General features: G+C 48.3%; 3 protein-coding genes across 4 annotated transcripts in view; 2 read left to right on the forward strand and 1 right to left on the reverse strand.

Annotated features, from left to right (window-relative positions):
• actmap (actin maturation protease) overlaps positions 1-8117 on the reverse strand; it is a 15872-nt gene extending 7755 nt beyond the window's left edge. The window contains exons 1-6 of one of the 2 annotated variants that reach the window (XM_067975023.1): positions 8046-8117; positions 6918-6959; positions 5488-5910; positions 2777-2845; positions 1683-1807; positions 124-253 (exon numbers count right to left, since the gene is read on the reverse strand). In XM_067975023.1, the coding sequence (XP_067831124.1) occupies positions 124-253; positions 1683-1807; positions 2777-2845; positions 5488-5753 (590 nt within the window). In that variant the 5' untranslated portion in view covers positions 5754-5910; positions 6918-6959; positions 8046-8117. The remainder of the gene's footprint in view (positions 1-123; positions 254-1682; positions 1808-2776; positions 2846-5487; positions 5911-6917; positions 6960-8045) is intronic. The other variant, XM_067975024.1, reaches the window with a different exon arrangement.
• snrpa (small nuclear ribonucleoprotein polypeptide A) lies at positions 7846-15297 on the forward strand. The gene is made up of 7 exons (XM_067975026.1): positions 7846-7927; positions 8889-8979; positions 11249-11421; positions 11828-11995; positions 13103-13276; positions 13826-13914; positions 14530-15297. Exons 2-7 carry the CDS (start codon positions 8907-8909, stop codon positions 14687-14689), a joined length of 837 nt encoding a protein of 278 aa, XP_067831127.1. The 5' UTR covers positions 7846-7927; positions 8889-8906; the 3' UTR covers positions 14690-15297.
• A 2795-nt stretch (positions 15298-18092) lies between these two features.
• Positions 18093-22706, forward strand: LOC137305840 (melanoma-derived growth regulatory protein-like). The gene is made up of 4 exons (XM_067974769.1): positions 18093-18286; positions 19329-19462; positions 22056-22166; positions 22516-22706. The coding sequence occupies exons 1-4, from the start codon at positions 18130-18132 to the stop codon at positions 22534-22536; spliced, it is 423 nt and encodes a 140-aa protein (XP_067830870.1). The 5' UTR covers positions 18093-18129; the 3' UTR covers positions 22537-22706.
• Positions 22707-22995: the final 289 nt, after the last annotated feature.

Below are 22995 nucleotides of genomic sequence, written 5' to 3' on the forward strand. Positions count from 1 at the left end.
CCAGCATCTGAACAATCACAGCCTGTTGCTGGCCAATGGTTACTGATTTGCAGCCCAGACCTGTACAGGTACTGGCTGCATTGAGTATCTGAACGTCAATGTAATTAATTGTTACAAGGATACGGTATCAATACAGGATAACCAGCCCACAGGTGATGCATTATTCTGGCTTTGTTACTTCCCATTAAGCCTTCATTAAGGAGTTCACCGCGACATTGAAAAACTTCCTCTGCCAGTTTCACCATATTAGCACCTGGAATCAGAAAAAAAAAGAAAGACTTGCATTTATATAGCCCCTTTCACGACCTCAGGACGTCCCAGAGTGGTTCACAGCCAATGTAGTACTTTGGAAGTATAGTCACTCTTGTAATGTAGGAAACACGACAGCCAATTTGCGCACAGCAAGGTCCCACAAATAGCAATGTGATAAATGACCAGATAATCTGTTTTGAGTGATGTTGGTTGAGGGATAAATATTGGCCAGGTCACTGAGGAGAACTCCCCTGCTCGTCTTCAAATAGTGCTGTGACAGGGCAGAATGGGGCCTCGGTTTACCTCCCTCAGTACTGCATCGGGAGTGCCAACAATAACAACTTGCATTTATAAAGCACCTTTAATGCAGTAAAACGTCACAAGGCACTTCGCGGGAGCATTATCAAACAAAATTTGACACTGAGCCACGTAAGGAGATATTAGGACAGGTGACCAAAAGCTTAGTCAAAGAGGTAGGTTTTAAGGAGCGTCTTAAAAGAGGAGAGAGAGGCGGAAAGGTTTAGGGAGGGAATTCCAGAGCTTAGGGCCTTGGCAGCTGAAGGCACAGCCGCCAATGGTGGAGCGATTAAAATCGGGGATGAAGAGGCCAGAATTGGAGGACCGTAAAGATCTCAGAGGGTTATAGGGCTGAAAGAGGTTACAGAGATAGGGAGGGGAGAGGCCGTGGAGGGATTTGAAAACAAGGATGAAAATTTTAAAATCGAGGCGTTGCTGGACCGGGAGCCAATGTAGGTCAGCGAGCACAGGGTGAATGGGACTTGGTGCGAGTTAGGATACAGGCAGCAGAATTTTGGATCAGCTCAAGTTTACGGAGGATGGAAGATGGGAGGCTGGCCGGGAGTACATTGGAATGGTTGAGTCTGGAGGTAACAAAGGCATGGATGAGGGTTTCAGCAGCAGATGAGCTGAGGCAGGGGCGGAGACAGGCGATGTGATGGAAGTGGAAGCAGGCGGTCTTGTCGGCCTAGATTTTGTGCTCAAGTCTCTGGAATGGGACTTACATAGAATGTACAGCACAGAAACAAGCATTCGGCCCAACATGCCAGTGTTTATGCTCCAAACGAGCCGCCTCCCACCCCTCTTCATCTCCTCCTATCAGCACAATCCTCTAGTTACTGACTGATCAGTTTTCCCCAATTCACCTTATCAAAACCTCATCTAATTTAACAACCCTATCAGATTTCCCCATAAACCTTTCTTATCTAGTGAAGAGAATTCAGTTTCTCTAGTTTCTCGTCCAGACTTGAACCCACAACCTTCTGACTCAGAGGCAAGAGTGACACCAACTGACACAGAAAGAAAGACAGAAACAGATCATGATAAAGAGAAGTGAAACCGGATAAAAGGAACAGGGACCAACGAGAGGAGCGGTGTCAGGAGATAATTGACTGTTGTGTGTTGCACGATACCTGAGAACATCTCTCCCTGAACAGTGTAGCCTCTGGCCATCGCACAGTTCACGATTGCCTCCAGACCCATCACCTCGCACACATTCAGCAAATGTCCTGCCATCCACAGAGCAACCAGTCCACACCTGAAATACAAGATAACACGTGGAGCGGGAGCAGCAGAGAAACAGTCCACAGCAAACAGGGTGCAGCACACAGACGGGGTGTAGACCACAGATGGGGTGTGGCCCATAGACGGGGCGTGACCATAGACGTGGTGCAGCCCGCAGACGGGGCGAGGACCACAGACGGGGCGAGGACCACAGACGGGGCGTAGTCCAGACAGGGCATTTACCCATTATGCCAATAGGGAAGCTCCTCATGTTGGAATTTTATCCAACAGGTGTGAGTGGGTGAGGATTTGGGAACTGTGTATTTTTGGATTAAATTTAGAAAGAAAGATCAGTCTTTATAGAGCATCTTATCGCAGCTCAAAACGCTCCACGTGCAACAAATTACTTTGAAGGGCAGTCACTGTTCTGTCGGTGAACACAGCAGCGATTTTATGCACAGTGCAATCCCAAAAATAAGAATGAGATGAATGATCAGGCATTGGTTGAGGGATGAATATCGGCCAGGACACTGGGAAAACTCGCTGCTCTTCAAATAGTGACATGGGATCCTTGACAGCCACCTGAACAGGTGGACAGGTTAACTTCTCCTCTAAAGCGCAGTACTGCCCCTCCGACAGTGCAGCGCTCCCTCAGTATTGCCCCTCCGACAGTGCAGCGCTCCCTCAGTACTGCCCCTCTGACAGTGCAGCGCTCCCTCAGTACAGCCCCTCCGACAGTGCAGCGCTCCCTCAGTACTGCCCCCTCCTACAGTGCAGTGCTCCCTCAGTACTGACCCTCCGACAGTACAGCACTCCCTCGGTACTGACCCTCCGACAGTATAGCACTCCCTCAATATTTCATTGGGAGTGTCAGCCTAGATTATGTGCTCAAGTCTCTGGAGTGGGACTTGAGCCTACAACCTTCTGACTCCATGGTGCCAGTGATACTAACCGAGCCAAACTGACAGTTTACCTTGATATGGAAACACGATTGGATACTCACTGAGGACCATCCTGGATCAGAGAAGGGACGTATTTATTAATAAGGAGCCACTTCAATTCTTTACTGAAGCTGTGAAAAAATCAAAGAAAATCAGGAAAATTCTCAGCCATTCATTCCCTGGAAGAACATCTGTCACTTTATAGCAGACTGGGTACTGACGTTAACCTGTAATAGCACATACAGGGGTGCACTGTTAACCTGTAATAGCACATACAGGGGAACACTGTTAACCTGTAATAGCACACACAGGGGAACACTGTTAACCTGTAATAGCACATACAGGGGAGCGCTGTTAACCTGTAATAGCACACACAGGGGAGCGCTGTTAACCTGTAATAGCACACACAGGGGAACGCTGTTAACCTGTAATAGCACACACAGGGGAGCACTGTTAACCTGTAATAGCACACACAGGGGAGCGCTGTTAACCTGTAATAGCACACACAGGGGAGCACTGTTAACCTGTAATAGCACATACAGGGGAGTGCTGTTAACCTGTAATAGCACACACAGGGGAGCACTGTTAAACCTGTAATAGCACACACAGGGGAACACTGTTAACCTGTAATAGCACACACAGGGGAGCACTGTTAACCTGTAATAGCACACACAGGGGAGCACTGTTAACCTGTAATATCACACACAGGGGAGCACTGTTAACCTGTAATAGCACACACAGGGGAGTGCTGTTAACCATTAATAACACACACAGGGGAGTGCTGTTAACCTGTAATAGCACACACAGGGGAGCACTGTTAACCTGTAATATCACACACAGGGGAGCACTGTTAACCTGTAATAGCACACACAGGGGAGTGCTGTTAACCATTAATAGCACACACAGGGGAGTGCTGTTAACCTGTAATAGCACACACAGGGGAGCACTGTTAACCTGTAATATCACACACAGGGGAGCGCTGTTAACCTGTAATAGCACACACAGGGGAGCACTGTTAACCTGTAATAGCACATACAGGGGAACACTGTTAACCTGTAATATCACACACAGGGGAGCGCTGTTAACCTGTAATAGCACATACAGGGGAACACTGTTAACCTGTAATAGCACACACAGGGGAGCACTGTTAACCTGTAATAGCACACACAGGGGAGCACTGTTAACCTGTAATAGCACACACAGGGGAACACTGTTAACCTGTAATAGCACACACAGGGGAGCACTGTTAACCTGTAATAGCACACACAGGGGAACACTGTTAACCTGTAATATCACACACAGGGGAGCACTGTTAACCTGTAACAGCACACACAGGGGAGTGCTGTTAACCATTAATAGCACACACAGGGGAGTGCTGTTAACCTGTAATATCACACACAGGGGAGCGCTGTTAACCTGTAATAGCACACACAGGGGAGCACTGTTACCCTGTAATAGCACATACAGGGGAACACTGCTAACCTGTAATATCACACACAGGGGAGCGCTGTTAACCTGTAATAGCACACACAGGGGAGCACTGTTAACCTGTAATAGCACATACAGGGGAACACTGTTAACCTGTAATAGCACACACAGGGGAGCACTGTTAACCTGTAATAGCACATACAGGGGAGTGCTGTTAACCTGTAATAGCACACACAGGGGAGCACTGTTAAACCTGTAATAGCACACACAGGGGAACACTGTTAACCTGTAATAGCACACACAGGGGAGCACTGTTAACCTGTAATAGCACACACAGGGGAGCACTGTTAACCTGTAATAGCACACACAGGGGAACACTGTTAACCTGTAATAGCACACACAGGGGAGCACTGTTAACCTGTAATAGCACACACAGGGGAACACTGTTAACCTGTAATATCACACACAGGGGAGCACTGTTAACCTGTAACAGCACACACAGGGGAGCGCTGTTAACCTGTAATAACACACACAGGGGAGTGCTGTTAACCTGTAATAGCACACACAGGGGAGCGCTGTTAACCTGTAATAGCACACACAGGGGAGCGCTGTTAACCTGTAATAGCACACACAGGAGAGCGCTGTTAACCTGTAATAGCACACACAGGGGAGCACTGTTAACCTGTAATAGCACACGCGGGGGAGTGCTGTTAACCTGTAATAGCACACACAGGAGAGCGCTGTTAACCTGTAATAGCACACACAGGGGAGCACTGTTAACCTGTAATAGCACACGCGGGGGAGTGCTGTTAACCTGTAATAGCACACACAGGCACACAGGGGAGTGCTGTTAACCTGTAATAACACACACAGGGGAGTACTGTTAACTTGTAATAACACACACTGGGGAGTGCTGTTAACCTGTAATAGCACACACAGGGGAGCGCTGTTAACCTGTAATAACACAGGGGAGTGCTGTTAACCTGTAATAACACACAAAGGGAAACACTGTTAACCTGTAATAACACACACAGGGAAGTACTGTTAACTTGTAATAACACAAATAGGAGAGCGGTATTAATCTGTAATGACACACACAGGCGAGTGGTATTAATTTGTCATTACACACACAACTCTACTGCGCTGCAGGGGAGGGGATTCTGAATGCAGACCGCATAGTCAGGAAAATGAAGGGGTTACACTGCGCTGCTCTTGTGCGCCTCCTCCTGGTCAGTGTCAGGGCTGACCCTGGGTGCGCTGTGCGCCAGAAAACTGCTAAAAACAAGCAGTGAGGAAACAGCACTCATCAAAAAAAAATGCGCTCACATTTTCTCGGATCATGTACCTGTCCGGCCTGTTCAGGAGCAGCCTCTTCACCTCCGCCTGCTCTCCAATCGCAGGCAACTGCCCTTCAGCAAGAAGCTGGTACAACTTCTTTCTTGCAGGTAGAGAAGGAGGGGGCAGCAACGGAGGGGGGGGTGGAGGAGGAGGCGGGGGCAGCAACGGAGGGGACAGTCGTGAACATTCCGAACCGTTAGAAAACTCAGACTTGTCCTCGCTGGGATTTTCCTCCATTTCTTGTGCCATTTTGAAGTGCAGGACATTGGACATAGTGGTAGCTGCTGTCCATCAATTCACCATTAGACACCCTTTTTGCCTCGAGTTGGTAAATTTGACTGTCTGAACGTCCCCCGATTGCTCCTCTTCTCTCTGGTCAGTCTCTGCGACGATCAGGTCGTTGAGGGTCCAGAAACACTGAGTTATGACACTGGCATCAGGAAAGAAAAGAGTAAACCAGTCTCGGTTATAATTCCAAAAACCATCCATGCATCTTTAACGTATGCAAATTCCAACCCTTACTCCTGGTTACTGATGCAACATCATTACTGATGATTATGCAGAGATCCAATTATCAGGAAACAGTTTTCACACCTTTGGGTAGGAGCTGGTGGTGTCCTGGCCAATATTTATTCCTCAACCAACATCACTAAAACATAATTATCTTGTCGTTATCTCATTGATGGTTGTGGGACCTTGCTGTGCGCAAATTGGCTGCCGCGTTTCCTACATTACAATAGTGACTATACTTCAAAAGTACTTCATTGGCTGTAAAGCGCTTTGGGACGTCCTGAGGTCATGAAAGGCGCTATATAAATGCAAGTTTCTACCTCTGGAAAGTACATGGCATTTCCCTGGAGTCTTGTTTAACTCCCAATGTCTGGAGGGTAACAAGTTAATAAAGCAACGGGACGAGAATCGGTCAGACTCATCGCTGCCTTCAAACTGCTCGGATATATTCTCTATTTAAATGCTGTCTGCTGAATGGGAAGATAGGAGCAGGAGAAGGCCATTCAGCCCCTTGAGCCTGTTCCGCCATTCAATTAGATCGTGGCTGATCTGTGTCTTAATTCCATTTAACTGTGTGGTTCCATTTCCCTTGACCTCGCTAATCCTCTCCGCCTCTCTCTCCTCCTTTAAGACGCTCCTTAAAACCTCTTTGACCGAGCTTTTGGTCACCTGTCCTAATATCTCCTTATGTGGCTCGGTATCAAATTTTGTTTGAAGATCGTTCCTGTGAAGCGCCTTGGGACGTTTTATTACATTAAAGGCGCTGTTGTTGTTGATAACCTTGCCTAACAAAAATCTATCGATCCAAATTTTCAATTGCCCCCCCTCCCCCAGCCTCAACAGCTTTTTGGGGGTGGGAAGAGAATTCCAGATTTCCACTACCCTTCAGCAGCAATCTGATTGAGCACAGCAACCATAGGCACCTACCCAGAGTGCAGTAAGTTTTCTGCTTGGAGCAGCCAGTCGTTTCTAAAAGGAAAAGTAGAGAGTGAAAATGTTGTTTCTAAAGTAAGTTTATTTTCCCCATTTCCTTCAACGTGGACAGCTATTGACTGCTGAGGTTATCAATGAATTGTCATCCCGGGGCATTGGAACCCGGGCACCAACCCCGTGCCCCCCAGCCGAGTTTCGTACTTAGCACACGGTGAAAACAGAGCCCAGTCACGTCATGGAATGTCAGCCGTGACTCAGTGGCTGGCACTCTTGCCTCTGAGTCAGAAGGTTGTGGGTTTGAGTCCCACTCCAGAGACTTGATCCAGGCCGACACTCCCAGTGCAGTACTGAGGGAGTGCTGCACTGTCAGAGGTGCCGTCTTTCGGAGGAGAGGTTAAACCGAAGCTCCGTCTGCCCTCTCAGGTGGATGTAAAAGATCCCATGGCCGCTATTTATGGGCCAATATTTATCCCTCAACCAACATCACTAAAAAAAAACAGATGATCTGGTCATTATCACATTGCTGTTTGTGGGATCTTGCTGTGCTGTGCTGGAACATTCAGTGATTGAAGGCAATCAAGCCCTGTGCTTGATTGACATCAGAACAAGCCAATCAGCTCGGCTCATCGGCTTCGCCTCATCCAATCATTCATGGCCGTTGCCCTAAGGGGCGGGATTTCCGGTCCGAAAATTCGATTAGTAAGAAGAATTGGACAGCGACCAGGTGAGATTTTCCCGCCGGTGAGGAGCATTAAACCGGCGGAGGACCGAGAATAATTCGGCCCGCGAGACCTCACGGTGCGGCCGCTTTTTTTTTTATTACCGTCAGCCGCCGAATTGGCGCGTTTTTTTTCCGCTTCGTTGATTGACAGCTCGGGCAGCCAATCGGTAAGCGGCTTGCGGCCAGAACCGACCAATCCGGAGCGGGGGGGAGCGGGACATCCGGTGCGTGCGGGCAGCGGGCGGTTTGTCGGTTGGGAGTCCGCGAGAATCCGCCTCAATCGGTGAGTTGGCGGCGGCATCGGCGGCCGAGACCGGGCGGGGCCGCGCCGCCCGAACCCTCTCCGTCTTTGACGGTCGATATTGCGCTTGGATTATAGGGCCCGGAGGCCGCGAACTTACCGGCTGTTGTGGAGCAGGCCTCTGGCCGGCTTCAGCGGGGTGTCGGGGTTAGAGGTCCCCGCCGGGCGGTTGCTTCCGGGTTCACGGTGCCTGTGGGCGGGATACCCCCTTTTACCCCAGACCACCAGCCCTGGCTTGGCTGCCCAGCCCCAGTGAGGGTTTGTGCCCGACCCCAGCCTGCCCCTCCCAGCGCTGCACCACTTTGCGCCCTGGGGTGGTGGTGGTGTTGGTGGGTTGGGTATGGAGACACCAGGTGCCCCACCCACCCACCCAGCCCTACCCTGGGGCAGCTCCTCCGCTCTTGTTTTCCCTGGGATGTGGGCGATGCTGGCACAGCTCCATTTAGTGCCCACTTCAGGGCATCCGGTCAAGCGCACGGTTGGCACTAGTGCCCAGCGATGGGCTCCCTTCCCTGGGAGGGCGTTAGTGAACCAGTTGGGTTTGAATGATTATCTTTTAGTCATTTATTTGTTTGGTCCAAACCAAAACTTTTCCAGATTCGTTGAATTCGATTTCACAACTTGCCATGGTGGGAATTGAGCTCACAACTTCTGGGTTGTTAGCTCTACACCGTGACTTTTTTTATTCGTTCATGGGATGTGGGCATCGCTGGCGAGGCCAGCATTTATTGCCCATCCCTTGAGAAGGTGGCGGTGAGCCGCCTTCTTGAACCGCTGCAGTCCGTGTGGTGAAGGTTCTCCCTATTTATTACCCAATGTAGTCACGTATGCTGTGACTGTGTATATTTCTGTCTCGTCACAAAGTAATGGAGAAAAGGATTTTTTTTTTTTTTGCAGAGACTGCTTTTGGCTGTGATTTTTCACTCTCATTTTAAAATTTCAGTTGCTCCAGTGAAGAGGGATGTCTGTCCAAGAGAGCCGCCCAAACCACACCATCTACATCAACAATCTGAATGAGAAGATTAAAAAAGATGGTAACCGTTCAGGGGAGGAGTCGGGGCAACAGTGACTGGGTGTGTTGGGTTAATGGGTTAGACAGGAGAGTATTTGGGAAAGGAGCATTGATTCTTACATTGAGTTTTACAGCACAGAAACAGGCCATTTGGCACAACAGGTCTATCTGTTTTTACACTCCACCCGAGCTTTCTCCCAACTACTTCATCTAACCCCATCAGCATATCCTTCTACAGACCTGTTAGCCTAACATCAGTAGGGAAAATGCTAGAATCTATTATAAAGGAAGTGATAACAGGATACTTAGAAAATAATAATAGGATTTGGCAGAGTTAGTACGGATTTATGAAAGGGAAATCGTGTTTGACAAACCTATTGCAGTTCTTTGAGGATGTAACTAGTAGAATAGATAAGGTGGAACCAGTGGATGTGGTGTATTTGGATTTTCAGAAGGCATTTGATAAAGTCCCACACAGGAGGTTGGTAAACAAAGTTAGAGCACATGGAATTGGGGGTAATAGACTGGCATGGATTGAGAATTGATTAACAGACAAAGCAGAGTAGGAATAAACAGATCTTTTTCAGGTTGGTAGACTGACTAGAGAGGTACCCACAGCGATCGGTGCTTGGGCCCCAGCTATTCACAATCTATAGCAATGTTTTGGATGAGGGGACCGAATGTAATATCTCCAAGTTTGCTGATGACACAAAACTAGGTGGGAATGTGAGTTGTGAGGAGGATGCAAAGGCTTCAGTGGGATCGTTAGAGTAGATGCAGGGAGGATGTTGCCCCTGGCTGGGGAGTCTAGAACCAGGGCTCACAGGCTAAGTGAGTGGGCAGATGGAATATAATGTGGAAAAATGTGAAGTTATCCACTTTGGTAGGAAAAACAGAAATGCGGAGTATTTTTTAAATGGTGAGAGATTGGGAAATGTTGATGTTCAAAGGGTGTCCTTGTACATGAGTCACTAAAAGCTAACATGCAGATGCAGCAAGCAATTAGGAAGGCAAATGGTATGTTGGCTTTTATTACAAGAGGATTTAAGTACAGGAGTAAAGATGTCTTACTGCAATTATAGAGGGCCTTGGTGAGACCGCACCTGGAGTACAATTTTGTTTTCCTTACCTAAGAGGATGTACTTTCCATAGAGGGAGTGCAACGAAGGTTCACCAGGTTGATTCCTGGGATGGCAGGATTGTCGTATGAGATTGAGTTGACTAGGCCTGTATTCTCTAGAGTTTAGAAGAATGAGAGGTGGTCTCATTGAAACATACAAAATTCTTTCAGGCTCGACAAGGTAGATGCAAGGAGGATGTTTCCCCTGGCTGGGGAGTCTAGAACCAGGGGTCACAGTCTCAGAATAAGGGGTCAGCCATTTAGGACTGAGATGAGGAGAAATTTCTTCACTGAGGGTTGTGAATCTTTGGAATTCTGTACCCCAGAGGGCTGTGGAGGCTCAGTCATTGAGTACATTCAAAACAGAGATCGATAGATTTCTAGATATTAAAGGCATCAAGGGTTATGGTGATGGTGCAGGAAAATGGCGACGAGGTAGATGATCAGCCATGATCTAGTTGAATGGCGGAGCAGGCTCGAGGGGCCGGATGGCCTACTCCTGCTCCTAATTCTTATGCTTTTATTTCTTTCTCCTTCAAGTGTTTATCTAGCTTCCCCTTAAATGCATCTATGCTATTTGCCTCAACTACTCTTTGTGGTAGTGAGTGCCACATGCTAACCATTCTCTGGTTAAATACATTTCTCCTGCATTGCTTACTGGATTTATTAATTTTCTTAATTACAGTAAGTCCGGCAAGGACTCGATGGGCCGAATGGCCTCCTTCCGTGCTGTAGCCTTTCTATGATTATATTTCTGGCCCCTAATTTTGGACTCTCTCACAAGTAGAAACATCTGTCTTTCCTATCGAATCCCTTCATAATCTTAAAGACCTCTATTAGGTCATCCCTCAGCCTTCTCTTTTTTTTTCTAACGAAAAGAGCCCCAGCCTGTTCAGTCTTTCCTGGTAGTTCTAATACCTCAGTTCTAGTATCATTCTTGTGAATCTTTTTTGCACCTTCTCCAGTGCCTCTTATTCTTGTAGTATGGAGATCAGCACTGTGTACGGGATAGCATAATGTGTCATTGCAGTGAGCAAAAATGTTTGCCATCAACCAGATTTACTAGACTTAAATTGTGACTGAGAACTGACCAGTGATATTAGAGTCTAGCTGCACTTGCTGCTTTCCACTGAGTTGAAGCAGAAGTTGATTGGTTGGTTTGTCTCTCTAGAGTTGAAGAAATCGCTGTACGCCATCTTCTCCCAGTTTGGCCAGATTCTGGACATCCTTGTCTCCAGGAACCTGAAAATGCGGGGACAGGCCTTTGTGATTTTCAAGGAAGTGAGCAGTGCTACCAATGCCCTGAGATCCATGCAGGGCTTTCCCTTCTACGACAAACCGATGGTGAGTACCACGTAGAGGTCGTATCGCTCCTTGGGGCTGATCTACAGCGTGGCTCTGGCTCGTGGCATTTCAGTTGATCTCGATGCTCCACCGGTGCTGTCGGGCTGCGACTGATCCAAGTCCACCTCGGCTCTTGTCAGCCTGAAGCCCCGCTCCCAGCTGTCAGTGAGTGATTCAGTCCAGCCAGTGTTACTCTCCATTTCCTCACTGGCATAACTTCTAATCTTTTTGTAGAGGATTTTCTAGGGCGTGGAGCAACTTAAAAGGTCTGACTCGGTGTCAGAGGAGGTCCATTGAGTGAGGCTGTTTCACGTTTTGTACACAGTTCACTCTCTTGTGGGGTGACCCTCGTGTAAATGGCCTGTGATGTTTCAGTGGCTGACGCACCTTTTCCCCCTGTCCACAGCGGATTCAGTATGCAAAGACGGATTCGGATATTATCGCCAAGATGAAGGGCACCTACGTGGAACGTGACCGAAAGAAGGAGAAGAGGAAGGTTAAGATTCCTGAAACCTCTGTCAACAAGAAGGTGTCTGCCCCCCCTACAGCCAACGCCGTACCCCCTCCCGTCTCGGTAAGTGTGACTGACTTCACCGTCTGCGATCTGGACGTGCAGCAAAACGTGTCTGGATGTGGATGAGCGACTGACTGGCAATTAAGTAACCTGTTTTCCCCCCCCCCCCCCCCTTATTCGGAGAAGGGGTGCGGTTTGTGTTCTGTAGGCTCTGTCTCAATCTGGTCACTCCATCATAAGCCCAGTCCCAAAGGGATATTGGCGGTGGGCTATCTGCAGTCCGCCAGCACTGATTCTGGGGATGGGCGCTATTGAATTCCCCCCACCCCCCTCTGTCTGGTAATACCATTTGTGGGCCTTGGTTACTGTAAACGGGGCCTTCCTGGTCAGAGTGGCATTTTAGTGCATTTCTTTCCAAATTATGTTTTAGTGTCTTTTGTTTGATTTAAAGGCAACGTTTGTTGTGCTAGAAGTAGGTTTTAAAGAACATTCCCAACTGTTTTTAGCGTTTGTTTTATTTTATTCCCTTTACATGACTGTTTGAGGCAAAAAAAAACCTCTGCTTGAATAGTTACATTAAACCCATCTGCCCAGCTGGTGAATATTCTCCACTTCAACTGCTGGACTACTCGGGGCTGCTTTTATCGTCTCTGCGGGAGCTCAAGCTTAAAAAGAAAAAGTGGTGTTTGGAGTGTTTTCACTTGCCCCACGGCTGCCCTCTTTTCCCCTCATCCTCCGAGTCTGGGGGCTGTCAGCAGTTGGGGAGGGGGTGAGGGGTAACACACAGCCTCTCTTCACACCATTATTGGTGACTGCCTTCAGCCACCTAGCCCTCCGTGCCCTTAAAACCTACCTGTGACCCCTTAAAATCCACCTTTGACCCAGCTTTTGATCTCTTATCTGCAGCTCAGGGTCGATTTATTTATTCCTTGTACAGCGGAAGTACAAGGAACTTTTAAGGTAACTTTTAAGTGGCCATCACTGAACAGGACTCTGCTGTAGCAGAAATTGGATTTGTTATTGGGCGGGGGGGGGTTGGTGTGTTGTCATGGTAACAATTCAATTTACATCTGGCTGTTCAGGCATGAAATGATCACTAATGCCTTTGCAGATTTTAGTGACTTGTACCATAAGCCAGTGTCTGTTTATTCACTGCTTTGATTCCAGGGATTGCCCATGATGAGCCAGGCCCCACGGATGATGCCAATGCCAGGACAGCCTCCCTACATGCCGCCACCTGGGATGATGCCACCACCTGGGATGGCACCTGGCCAGATGCCTCCAGGTTCCATTCCTCCTGGCCAGATGATGCCTGGACAGATGCCGCCCCCTGCTCAGACGGTAAGTGTTCAGTCTGTGGTTGCCTGTGTCGCTGTGCCCACACTCTGGGAATTGTAGTCAACTGTGTGCAAACTTGGTAGCTTCCTTATGAGCACTTGGAGAAAAGCTTTCTGTAGACAGAGGATCCCAGACTGCCCAGTGAGTGTGCCCTCTCTGGGTCTCCCCTGCTGCCCAGTGAGTGTGCCCTCGCTGGGTTTAAGGCTTCACTTTGTGCCCTCTGAAAAATCTGCACGCTTTGAAAGAATTGCTCTGAGCTGAAGCCCTGTCTCACTGAGAAACGCTTGGACCATTGGCTGGAGTTTATTCCTGCTGCTGACATCGTGCAGTATTCCAGCATGTGGCAGGGGCTCCGTGTCTGAGCTGGATCACTGAGCATCTTTGGGATGTAGCTTTCAGAGCGGAGAGGTTAGTCTAGAGTCTGAATCTTTCGTTCCGTTGTGAGGAGGTCGGGGGGGGGTGTTTTGTGAGGAGATTGTGTGTGTGTGTGTGCGTGCGTGCATGACAATGCTTTGGTGCTGTAACATTAACTGCCATCTTTCTGGTTCCCAGGTGCCTGAGAATCCACCCAATCATATCCTCTTCTTAACCAACCTGCCTGAGGAGACCAATGAGCTGATGTTGTCCATGCTTTTCAATCAGTGAGTATGGGGTTGGGGGGAAAGCCAGAACTTCAACTGAGGGCCTGGGAGCGGGGAGGAGGAGGAAGTAAATATTTTGCAGATTCTGCCAGGTGGGGGTGGGGTAAATATTTCACAGACCCGTTTACTCGGGTTGAGAGTCCAAGCTGTCTGTTGTTTTGGGTGGGGGATTATTCTCTGGGGCTGTAGTGCCCCGAGTGATGTTACTGGGGATGAGGGCAGGTTACTGATTCTCCCCACCCTGTCTGGTTTTGTCCCTCCTGGCCATCCAGCTTGTTGGGAAGGTGCACAGTGAGTATTCCGTTCTAACTGGATCACCGCAGCAAGCAGCTGTCCGGGATCAGTCTCGAACTGGTCAGGATCTCGAGGGGCTGAAGGGCTGAATGATTGGAGTGAGGTAAAACACATTACTGTCTAACCAAGCTCTAGGACTTAAAGAACCTTGGAATTCCAAGCATTGCCCTTCCTTTATATAGGGACGAGGCTGCTAATGGTGTCGTTGTACGGTGCTTGCCCCTTATGCAATGTGCATCTCTCCTCACATGGGTTTGAGTTATCTGTACATTGTGTGTGTGACTCTCTGTCGTGCTGATTTTGACTTCTGCTTTTCCTCAGGTTCCCTGGGTTTAAGGAAGTCCGTTTAGTGCCTGGTCGTCATGACATCGCCTTTGTGGAATTTGACAATGAGGTGCAGGCTGGAGCAGCCCGTGACGCGCTCCAAGGGTTTAAGATCACACAGTCGAACGCAATGAAAATCTCCTTTGCAAAGAAATGAGGGGTCGGGAGGATTGAACTGGTTAACTCTGGCTTTGTTTTCAGAAGCCGTTACTCCTGGGTTTTTTTTTTAGTGCAGTAACTGGTTTGTGTATTAGATTAAAGTTCTGATGCTTCAGGTAAGTGGAGAGACCCCCTCGGGTTCCTCATGTTCCAGCATCGCGCTGGCCTGTGTGAACGAGGCAAGCTTCTGTTTTAATGGGGTGGATACGATCTGTAAACCTGCTGAGGGACCACTGCCTGGGGCCGTTCAGATTGTTGTGTATGTTGTTATCCTCTCCTTGCCCCATTCCACCCTGGGTACATCCCAGAGGGCCTGTCAAATCGAAATAATTCACTTCCCTTTTGAATGCTGTTCAGGAGCTGATTACATGGCTTTACCCTGAGTGGAGGAATTGGATGGACTTTAACTCCTGCTCATGCTTTTTTTTTAAAATTTGACTGCCCCCGTTTGACTGTATTTTTGAGCGAATGAATGTGTCTGACTGGCTGAGGTAACAGTTTGGCTTAATCGCACGTAAGAAAGCTGTTCACCCAGAGTCTCCGTGACATTGCACCTGGAGCTTTCGAACTTATTGGACTAACTGAATAAAAAGTTTTTTTTTATAACCTGCTGTGAGTGTTTATTTATCACCGAGCTCTCGTACTTTACAGGGTTATGGTTATGGAACATTTTCTCTACATCTGCCCTATCCAACCCTTTCATAATCTTAAAAGACCTATTAGGTTGCTCCTCAGCCTTCTCTTTTCCAGAGAAAAGAGCCCCATCCTGTACAGGAGCTGTCACTGAGACACTCATGGACAGTACAGTACCAGATAGGAGTGAATTGTTCCCTTTTACATGCTGTGTAGGAGCTGGCACTGAGACACACTCTGATAAGAGTAGAGATATACACTCCCTTTTTGTGGAATAAGCCCATTAGGGCTGGGTTTTGTTGGGTGACTGCAGTGGGGGGAAACTACGTGATAGAAATTCTCATTGCCCACTGTGTTTTCCCATGGTGGTGTCTTGTGATGGGATTGAGGAGCAAGTGGAATGACGTGTAGGACTAGCCCTGCTTAACCGGTAAGTACAGCAGGGGAGGAAAGAGCATGTGTAGCGTGAGGGGTACGAGTGGGTTGTGAACCCTGTGAAAGTAGCTGGAATTGTAAGTGCTGCATCAGTGCTTCATGTACTGAGCCTGGTCTGCTGCTGATTTAATCAGCCTGTTACCAGCACTGTAGGAAGCACTCCTACTGTTGCAGCTTCAGAACAGTCCCTGGCGTTTGCTCAGGGTGCTCAGTACAATAGGGGCAGCTAAACCCCAAGTTTCCAGATTTTCCCAACTACAGCTCAGTTAGCAAAAAAGACCAAGCAGCTTGTGTGTTCACAGCTCGGTAAGGATTTTGAACATTGGGTCAAACTCCATTTTACTCTTGAACTACTGGACGATTCACTAGAAAGGATTCAGACATTCACTTGGATTGCACATTTACAGTTGGTTTGAAAGCAAGGGTTAACTTGCCCGGGACATTACAGTATAAATGCGAAACAGCGGAATGCAGACTATTAAACTGATATCCAACCGTTCAGTTTAAACACTGCAGGAGCAATACAGTACAGAAACTGCGACGGTCAATAACAACTGATAAGGCGAAGCTTTCAGAAGGTTTTCGATGTCGACAACAGCGAAGAACAAAGACCTGATCGGACAACTGGCTTCACGTAGAGAGGAGGCTACAAGGGGTTCATACAGTCCGTGAGTAGTACAACAAGCATCCATTTTAATACTATGGACAAATTGGGCCTTCTCATAACTTGGTTCACACCCATTTGCTCAGAAACATAAAAATAAGATGTCGTAGCAGTCAAAACAACAGATATCGAAGAAGCTTCCAGAGTTAATGACTGTGGCATAAGCTCCTCCAACAAGGCTTTGTTTCTGAACTTTGACAAAAAGACTTTGATTCTGAGCTTTAACCAAACCACTTTGTCACTAAACTTTGATGAAAAGACAAACCCTGATGATAAGAACCTCGACACATCATTCAACACATCTCTTAATAATGCACCTATTTCTGCAGCAATTGCTGCCCTACTTCTAGACCTAGACGGCTGCTTTGATGCATAAGGTATATGCTACTTGCTTTGTGCCTGCTCATGTACTCTTTTAAGTCATTAAGCAAGGAACGCCACCACTTGTTTTATCAGGTAGAGCAATCCTTGCATTAATTGAGTTGCTTCATGCTTGCTATGTCCTCTTTTTAAATGACTAAATAAAGAACCACTTTGATTCACAAAACCACTGGGTCAGGTGGCTTTCTTTGCCTGAACAATCATCCAGATCCATGCATCTCTGGGAAAGACCCGAAATTCCCTGCAGCTGTGCCTGTATCTGAAGGACTTGCATTGAAAATGTTACTGTTCCTGTTCCATCCAACCCAGTTCCAAAATAAATTCCAAGACCTTAGTGAGGGATTGGAGTGTTACCCTGTGTAAAGTGAGGTTTGTTTGTGCTAAATACTCCAGGCAGCACAAGCTGTCCTGGGGCCACTTGCTTAGCTGAAGAGACTGGCTGCTTTCACTGGTGTTTGTTTCTGCTGATGTTGAAGTAAATACTGGGGTATTTTGTAATCCTTCCCTCCCTGCTCTTAATGCTTCTGCCACTTGGTTCTGCAGATTTAACACTCCCACCTGGTGCTAACTGATGTGGGGATTTCTCTGAAAGGGTGAGTGGCGGAGGCACTGGATGAGACACTCGCCTGACAGCGAGGTCCATATACAGCCCTGCCTGTAATGAGTGGGTAGTCTCGGTCCGTTCTGCAGCAGCTTGGACCGACAGCAGAAAACTGGCAATCAGACTCGTCATGGGACAGCTGGTGTGAGAAATGGCTAATTGTCACAGTGGTGCAGTAGGAGAGTGGGACGGTGTAGAGGGAGCTTTATTCTGTATCCAACTTGTGCTGTTCCTGCCCTGGGAGTGTTTGATGGGACAGTGCAGAGGGAGCTTTACTCTGTATCTAACCTGTGCTGTACCTGCCCTGGGTGTATTGATTTTGTGTACCATTCCTAGCTCCGTTAAATGGTGTGAGAGGGTTGTGTTGTGTTAGAGGCAAATATATCCGAAGGAAGGTGAGATCTTTTAAAAACAAACCACTCAATAATATTCCAAACACAAGCTTTTCAAATCCAACTCAAACAGCAGATTTAGAGAAATATTTTTATTCCGTGTATGGAAGGTGTAAACACATCTCTTCCTACCATGCTTTATAAAAAGGTAATTGTCCTTATGACTTTTGCTTCAAGCCAGTTGCTGTCGGGAAGGACATTCCACAAAGTTTTTAGGTTGGCAAAACCAATCCATTAAGCTTAGCAAACATTGGCTGGGGCTCCCGGGAGGCCACAGTTCCAGTATTTTACCCAAAGCTGCCTCCTCTCTCCCAGTAAGCTGAGGGTTCAGAATGTTTGCTGGCTGGAACAAAATGCAGACCGAGATGTCTCTGACAGCATCGGCCTTTTGCATGATTGTTTTCTGCACCGCTGGTGTCTTTTCCACGAGGGGAGAAGTGAGGCATAAACTGGCGGACAGGAAGCTGTGCGCAGATGAAGAATGCAGCCGTGAGTAATCCTCAAAAAGCAGCTGAACTAAATGGCCTTTGCTTTAAATGAAATGCAGCATCTTGGGAGGGAGCAGCGTTATCAAATGTCCCTTGTTTTAACTGAAGAGTTTATGCAAGGAATGAAAAAAAAATCAATTTTTCATAGAATCGTACGGCACTGGAGGCCATTCGGCCCATCGTGCCTGTGCCGGCTCTTTGAAAGAGCTGTCCAATAAGTCCCACTCTCCCTGCTCTTTCCCCGTAGCCCTGCAAATTTTTCCCCTTCAAGTATTTATCCAATTCCCTTTTGAAAGTTACTATTGAATCTGCTTCCACCGCCCTTTCAGGCAGCGCATTCCAGATCATTACAACTCGCTGCGTAAAAAAAATTCTCATTTCCCCACTGAGGTGTCTCTGACAATATCGGTCTTTTGCGTGATTGTTTTCTGCACCTTTGGTTCTTTTGCCAACTATCTTAAATCTGTGTCCTCTGGTTACCGACCCTCCTGCCAGTAGAAACAGAGCAAATAGGGAGAAACTATCATAACCCTTCATAATTTTGATAAGAATAAATAAGGAGAAACCAGTTTCCACTGGCAGGAGGAATTAACAGCATTACAACAGTCGGCTGCTGATTTCACTTTGACGATCCTTGTCTTTTCTTTTCCCGTCCATTCCTGTAGGAAGCTGGCAGCTTTCACTCGGAGCCTTTGCTGGACTTGTCGGTCCATCGCTGGCTCTGGTTTCTCTGCTGAAGATACAGTTCCATGGCTGGCCTCCTCTACCTCACCATTCTTGCGGTGTGGGCTTAGACTCCTGAGTGTTGGCCGGCTTACTCTCTTAAAAGACTGTCACAGCCAAGATCGATCTTATCCGTCCCCCCAAACATCCCAATACGTGCGTTGGATAGCGATCAGGAGCAGGGACCCTGTCTGATTTTTTTCCCTCAGAGCGCTGATAAATAATGGCTGGGTTATTCTGGGCTTCGTTCTGAGCTAAAGTTGCCCAGCCAGGACACTGTGCGCACTGTTTAAACATTCTCCGCTCTGTTTTTCTTGTAGATCCCATTTCAATGGCTCGGGCGCTGGCAGATTACACGGGTCCTGACTGCAGATTCATCAACATCCGCCAAGGACAAATCGTTTATGTGTATGGGAAACTCAAAGGGAAGGGACGCAATTTCTGGCAAGGGACTGTGAGTCTGAGGCAGAGTCTGCACAGTTAGTTTAGGTGCTCGATGCTGAGACTGATTCCTGCCCATCACTAGCATTTGGCTCTGGGACTGACTTTGGCACCTCCGGTGCCCACTGCCAGTGTTTAGGCTCTGAGTCTGTCTGGTGCCACTGTTTGAACTGTGAGACTGACTGATATCTGTGTTTGGGCTGTGGGACTGCCTGGTGTCTGTGTTTGGGCTGTGAGACTGACCGGTGTCTGTGTTTGAGCTGTGAGACTGACTGATATCTGTGTTTGGGCTGTGAGACTGACCGGTGTCTGTGTTTGGGCTGTGAGACTGACTGGTGTCTGTGTTTGGGCTGTGAGACTGACCGATGTCTGTGTTTGAGCTGTGAGACTGACCGATGTCTGTGTTTGGGCTGTGGGACTGACCGATGTCAGTGTTTGAGCTGTGAGACTGACTGATATCTGTGTTTGGGCTGTGAGACTGATCGGTGTCTGTGTTTGAGCTGTGAGACTGACTGATATCTGTGTTTGGGCTGTGAGACTGACCGATGTCTGTGTTTGGGCTGTGGGACTGACCAGTGTCTGTGTTTGGGCTGTGAGACTGACCGATGGCTGTGTTTGAGCTGTGAGACTGACCGATGTCTGCGTTTGGGCTGTGGGACTGACCAGTGTCTGTTTGGGCTGTGGGATAGACCGGTGTCTGCGTTTGGGCTGTGAGACTGACCGATGGCTGTGTTTGGGCTGTGAGACTGACCGATGTCTGTGTTTGAGCTGTGAGACTGACCGGTGTCTGTGTTTGGGCTGTGAGACTGACCGGTGTCTGTGTTTGAGCTGTGAGACTGACTGATATCTGTGTTTGGGCTGTGAGACTGACCGATGTCTGTGTTTGGGCTGTGGGACTGACCAGTGTCTGTGTTTGGGCTGTGGGACTGACCGATGGCTGTGTTTGGGCTGTGGGACTGACCGATGGCTGTGTTTGGGCTGTGGGACTGACTGGTGTCTGTGTTTGGGCTGTGGGACTGACCGGTGTCTGTGTTTGGGCTGTGGGACTGACCGATGTCTGTGTTTGGGCTGTGAGACTGACCAGTGTCTGTGTTTGGGCTGTGGGACTGACCGGTGTCTGTTTGGGCTGTGGAATAGACCGGTGTCTGCGTTTGGGCTGTGGATCTGCCCAGTGTCTGTGTTTGGGCACTTTGGCACTTCTGGTGCCCACTGCCAGTGTTTAGGCTCTGAGTCTGTCTGGTGCCACTGTTTGAACTGTGAGACTGACTGATATCTGTGTTTGGGCTGTGGGACTGACCGATGTCTGTGTTTGGGCTGTGGGACTGACCGATGTCTGTGTTTGAGCTGTGAGACTGACTGATATCTGTGTTTGGGCTGTGAGACTGACCAGTGTCTGTGTTTGGACTGTGGGACTGCCCAGTGTCTGTCTTTGGGCTGTGGGACTGACCAGTGTCTGTGTTTGGACTGTGGGACTGCCCAGTGTCTGTGTTTGGGTGTGGGACAGACCGGTGTCTGCGTTTGGGCTGTGGGACAGACCGGTGTCTGCGTTTGGGCTGTGGGACAGACCGGTGTCTGCGTTTGGGCTGTGGGACTGACCAGTGCTGTGTTTGGGCTGTGGGACTGCCCAGTGTCTGTGTTTGGGCTGTGGGACTGACTACAGGATGCACTGCAGCAACTCGCCAAAGCTTCTTCGACAGCACCTCCCAAACCCGCGACCTCTACCACCTAGAAGGACAAGGACAACAGGCGCATGGGAACAACACCACCTGCACATTCCCCTCCAAGTCACACACCATCCCGACTTGGAAATATATCGCCGTTCCTTCATCGTCACTGGGTCAAAATCCTGGAACTCCCTTCCTAACAGCACTGTGGGAGAACCTTCACCACACGGACTGCAGCGGTTCAAGAAGGCGGCTCACCACCACCTTCTCCAGGGCAATTAGGGATGGGCAATAAATGCCGGCCTCGCCAGCGACGCCCACATCCCATGAATAAATTAAAAAAACCTCAGGCCCCAAAATTAGCCACAATCCGATCACAGCCGCCCTCAGTTGGAGAGGAGAGGAGAGGCCACCAGTGTCCATTACAGCAATAGTTTGTAATAAAATATCCCAGGATAGAGTGACTTTATTTGGGACATCTGCTTTACTTTATTGTTGTGTAGAGTTTACTGGGAGGGGGTAAGACTCGGTACTAGGATGGATTCACTGGGGGGAGGTGGATTTGTTTGTAAGTGTTGTTTCACTGTGTACACAGCGACACATTCATTCAGCACTCAGTCAGGCTGCAGCTTGAACATCGCAGTACAGAAAACACCCCGTGGGAGCATGCAGCGATACCCCCCGGCCAGGGAATGCCCACTGGGACCATGGAGCGAAACTCCCCCAGGAAATATCGGCAGGGAGCCTGGAGCAGATGTGGAAAGACTGTACCTCCCACTCCCTCTCCTGGAAGTCTCAGGACTGCGGGACTGACCAGTGTTTGTGTTTGGGCTGTGGGACTGACCACTGTCTGTGTTTGGGCTGCGGGACTGACCACTGTCTGTTTGGGCTGCGCGACTGACCACTGTTGAGGCTGTGCGACTGACCAATGTCTGTGTTTAGGTTCAAGGTGATTATTTTGGGGAGCAGTCTGGAATTCTTGGATTTTTCCCAAATTCGGTTGTGCAAGAGATCCAACATCTGGGGACAGAGGTTGTGGAACTGCCTACGGTTGTAAGTGTATTTTACTTCTTTACAGAATTCTTTCCTTTACATTTATTGTCCATTCGGTGTCTGCTGGCAGTGGGGCGATGGTTTGTACCATACCCTGTCCACAGTGACCCCCGTTGGTAAGTACGTGTGTGTGTTGGACTGGATTATGATGCTTCCTACAGTGGACTAGTCTGCTGCCACTCCTGGGCTAGGCTTATACATGAAGGACAAACACTTGGATGAAGCACCGAAGGGTGACTGGTGCCTGTGGAACACCGTGAGAGTCAACGTCGTCAATGGGAGGGGAGTTAGTGGTGAAAAGGGTGGGTTTATTACAGAACTGTTTGACAATGCCTACCTGTGTTTGTAGGACTGGGATTTCTACTGTTAGTAAAGGAAGAAGAGGATCCCAACAGCAGAAACCAGCCAACACCACGGAGAGTCAATGTATTAAATAGAATTAGAAGAACGAACTAGAATACATCCTAAACTATAGCAACCCCAACTGTAACCAACATCTAAATAAACAGGAATAGAATCGCTGGGCTGCTCATTTATTTATTTAATATTTCTCTAGTTTACACACCCAGTGACTGAAAGACAAAGGCATTTATGTAACACCTCAGCCGGACTCACAAACTTCTCCAAGCGCTTCACATGCAAAAGAACCAAAGGCGACATGAGGAAAAACTTTTTTACACAAGTAGTAATGATCTGGAATGCGCTGCCCGAAAGGGCGGTGGAACCAGAGTCAATTTTGGCTTTCAAAAAGGAATTGGATAAATATGTGAAGGGAAAGAAATTTGCAGAGCTACGGTGAAAGAGTGGGGGGACTGGGACTAACTGGATT

The sequence above is a fragment of the Heptranchias perlo genome, chromosome 41 (genome assembly GCF_035084215.1).
Source record: "Heptranchias perlo isolate sHepPer1 chromosome 41, sHepPer1.hap1, whole genome shotgun sequence".
Taxonomy (NCBI): domain Eukaryota; kingdom Metazoa; phylum Chordata; class Chondrichthyes; order Hexanchiformes; family Hexanchidae; genus Heptranchias; species Heptranchias perlo.

Bases quoted from the DNA above. Each gene is read 5' to 3' on its own strand.
- snrpa (XM_067975026.1), top strand. From the start codon at position 8,907: ATGTCTGTCCAAGAGAGCCGCCCAAACCACACCATCTACATCAACAAT. The intron at 8,980-11,248 runs GTAACCGTTCAG...TTGTCTCTCTAG, and splicing joins TGAGAAGATTAAAAAAGATG to AGTTGAAGAAATCGCTGTAC. The intron at 11,996-13,102 runs GTAAGTGTGACT...CTTTGATTCCAG, and splicing joins CCGTACCCCCTCCCGTCTCG to GGATTGCCCATGATGAGCCA.
- LOC137305840 (XM_067974769.1), top strand. From the start codon at position 18,130: ATGTTTGCTGGCTGGAACAAAATGCAGACCGAGATGTCTCTGACAGCA. The intron at 19,463-22,055 runs GTGAGTCTGAGG...GTCTGTGTTTAG, and splicing joins GCAATTTCTGGCAAGGGACT to GTTCAAGGTGATTATTTTGG. The intron at 22,167-22,515 runs GTAAGTGTATTT...CTGTGTTTGTAG, and splicing joins TTGTGGAACTGCCTACGGTT to GACTGGGATTTCTACTGTTA.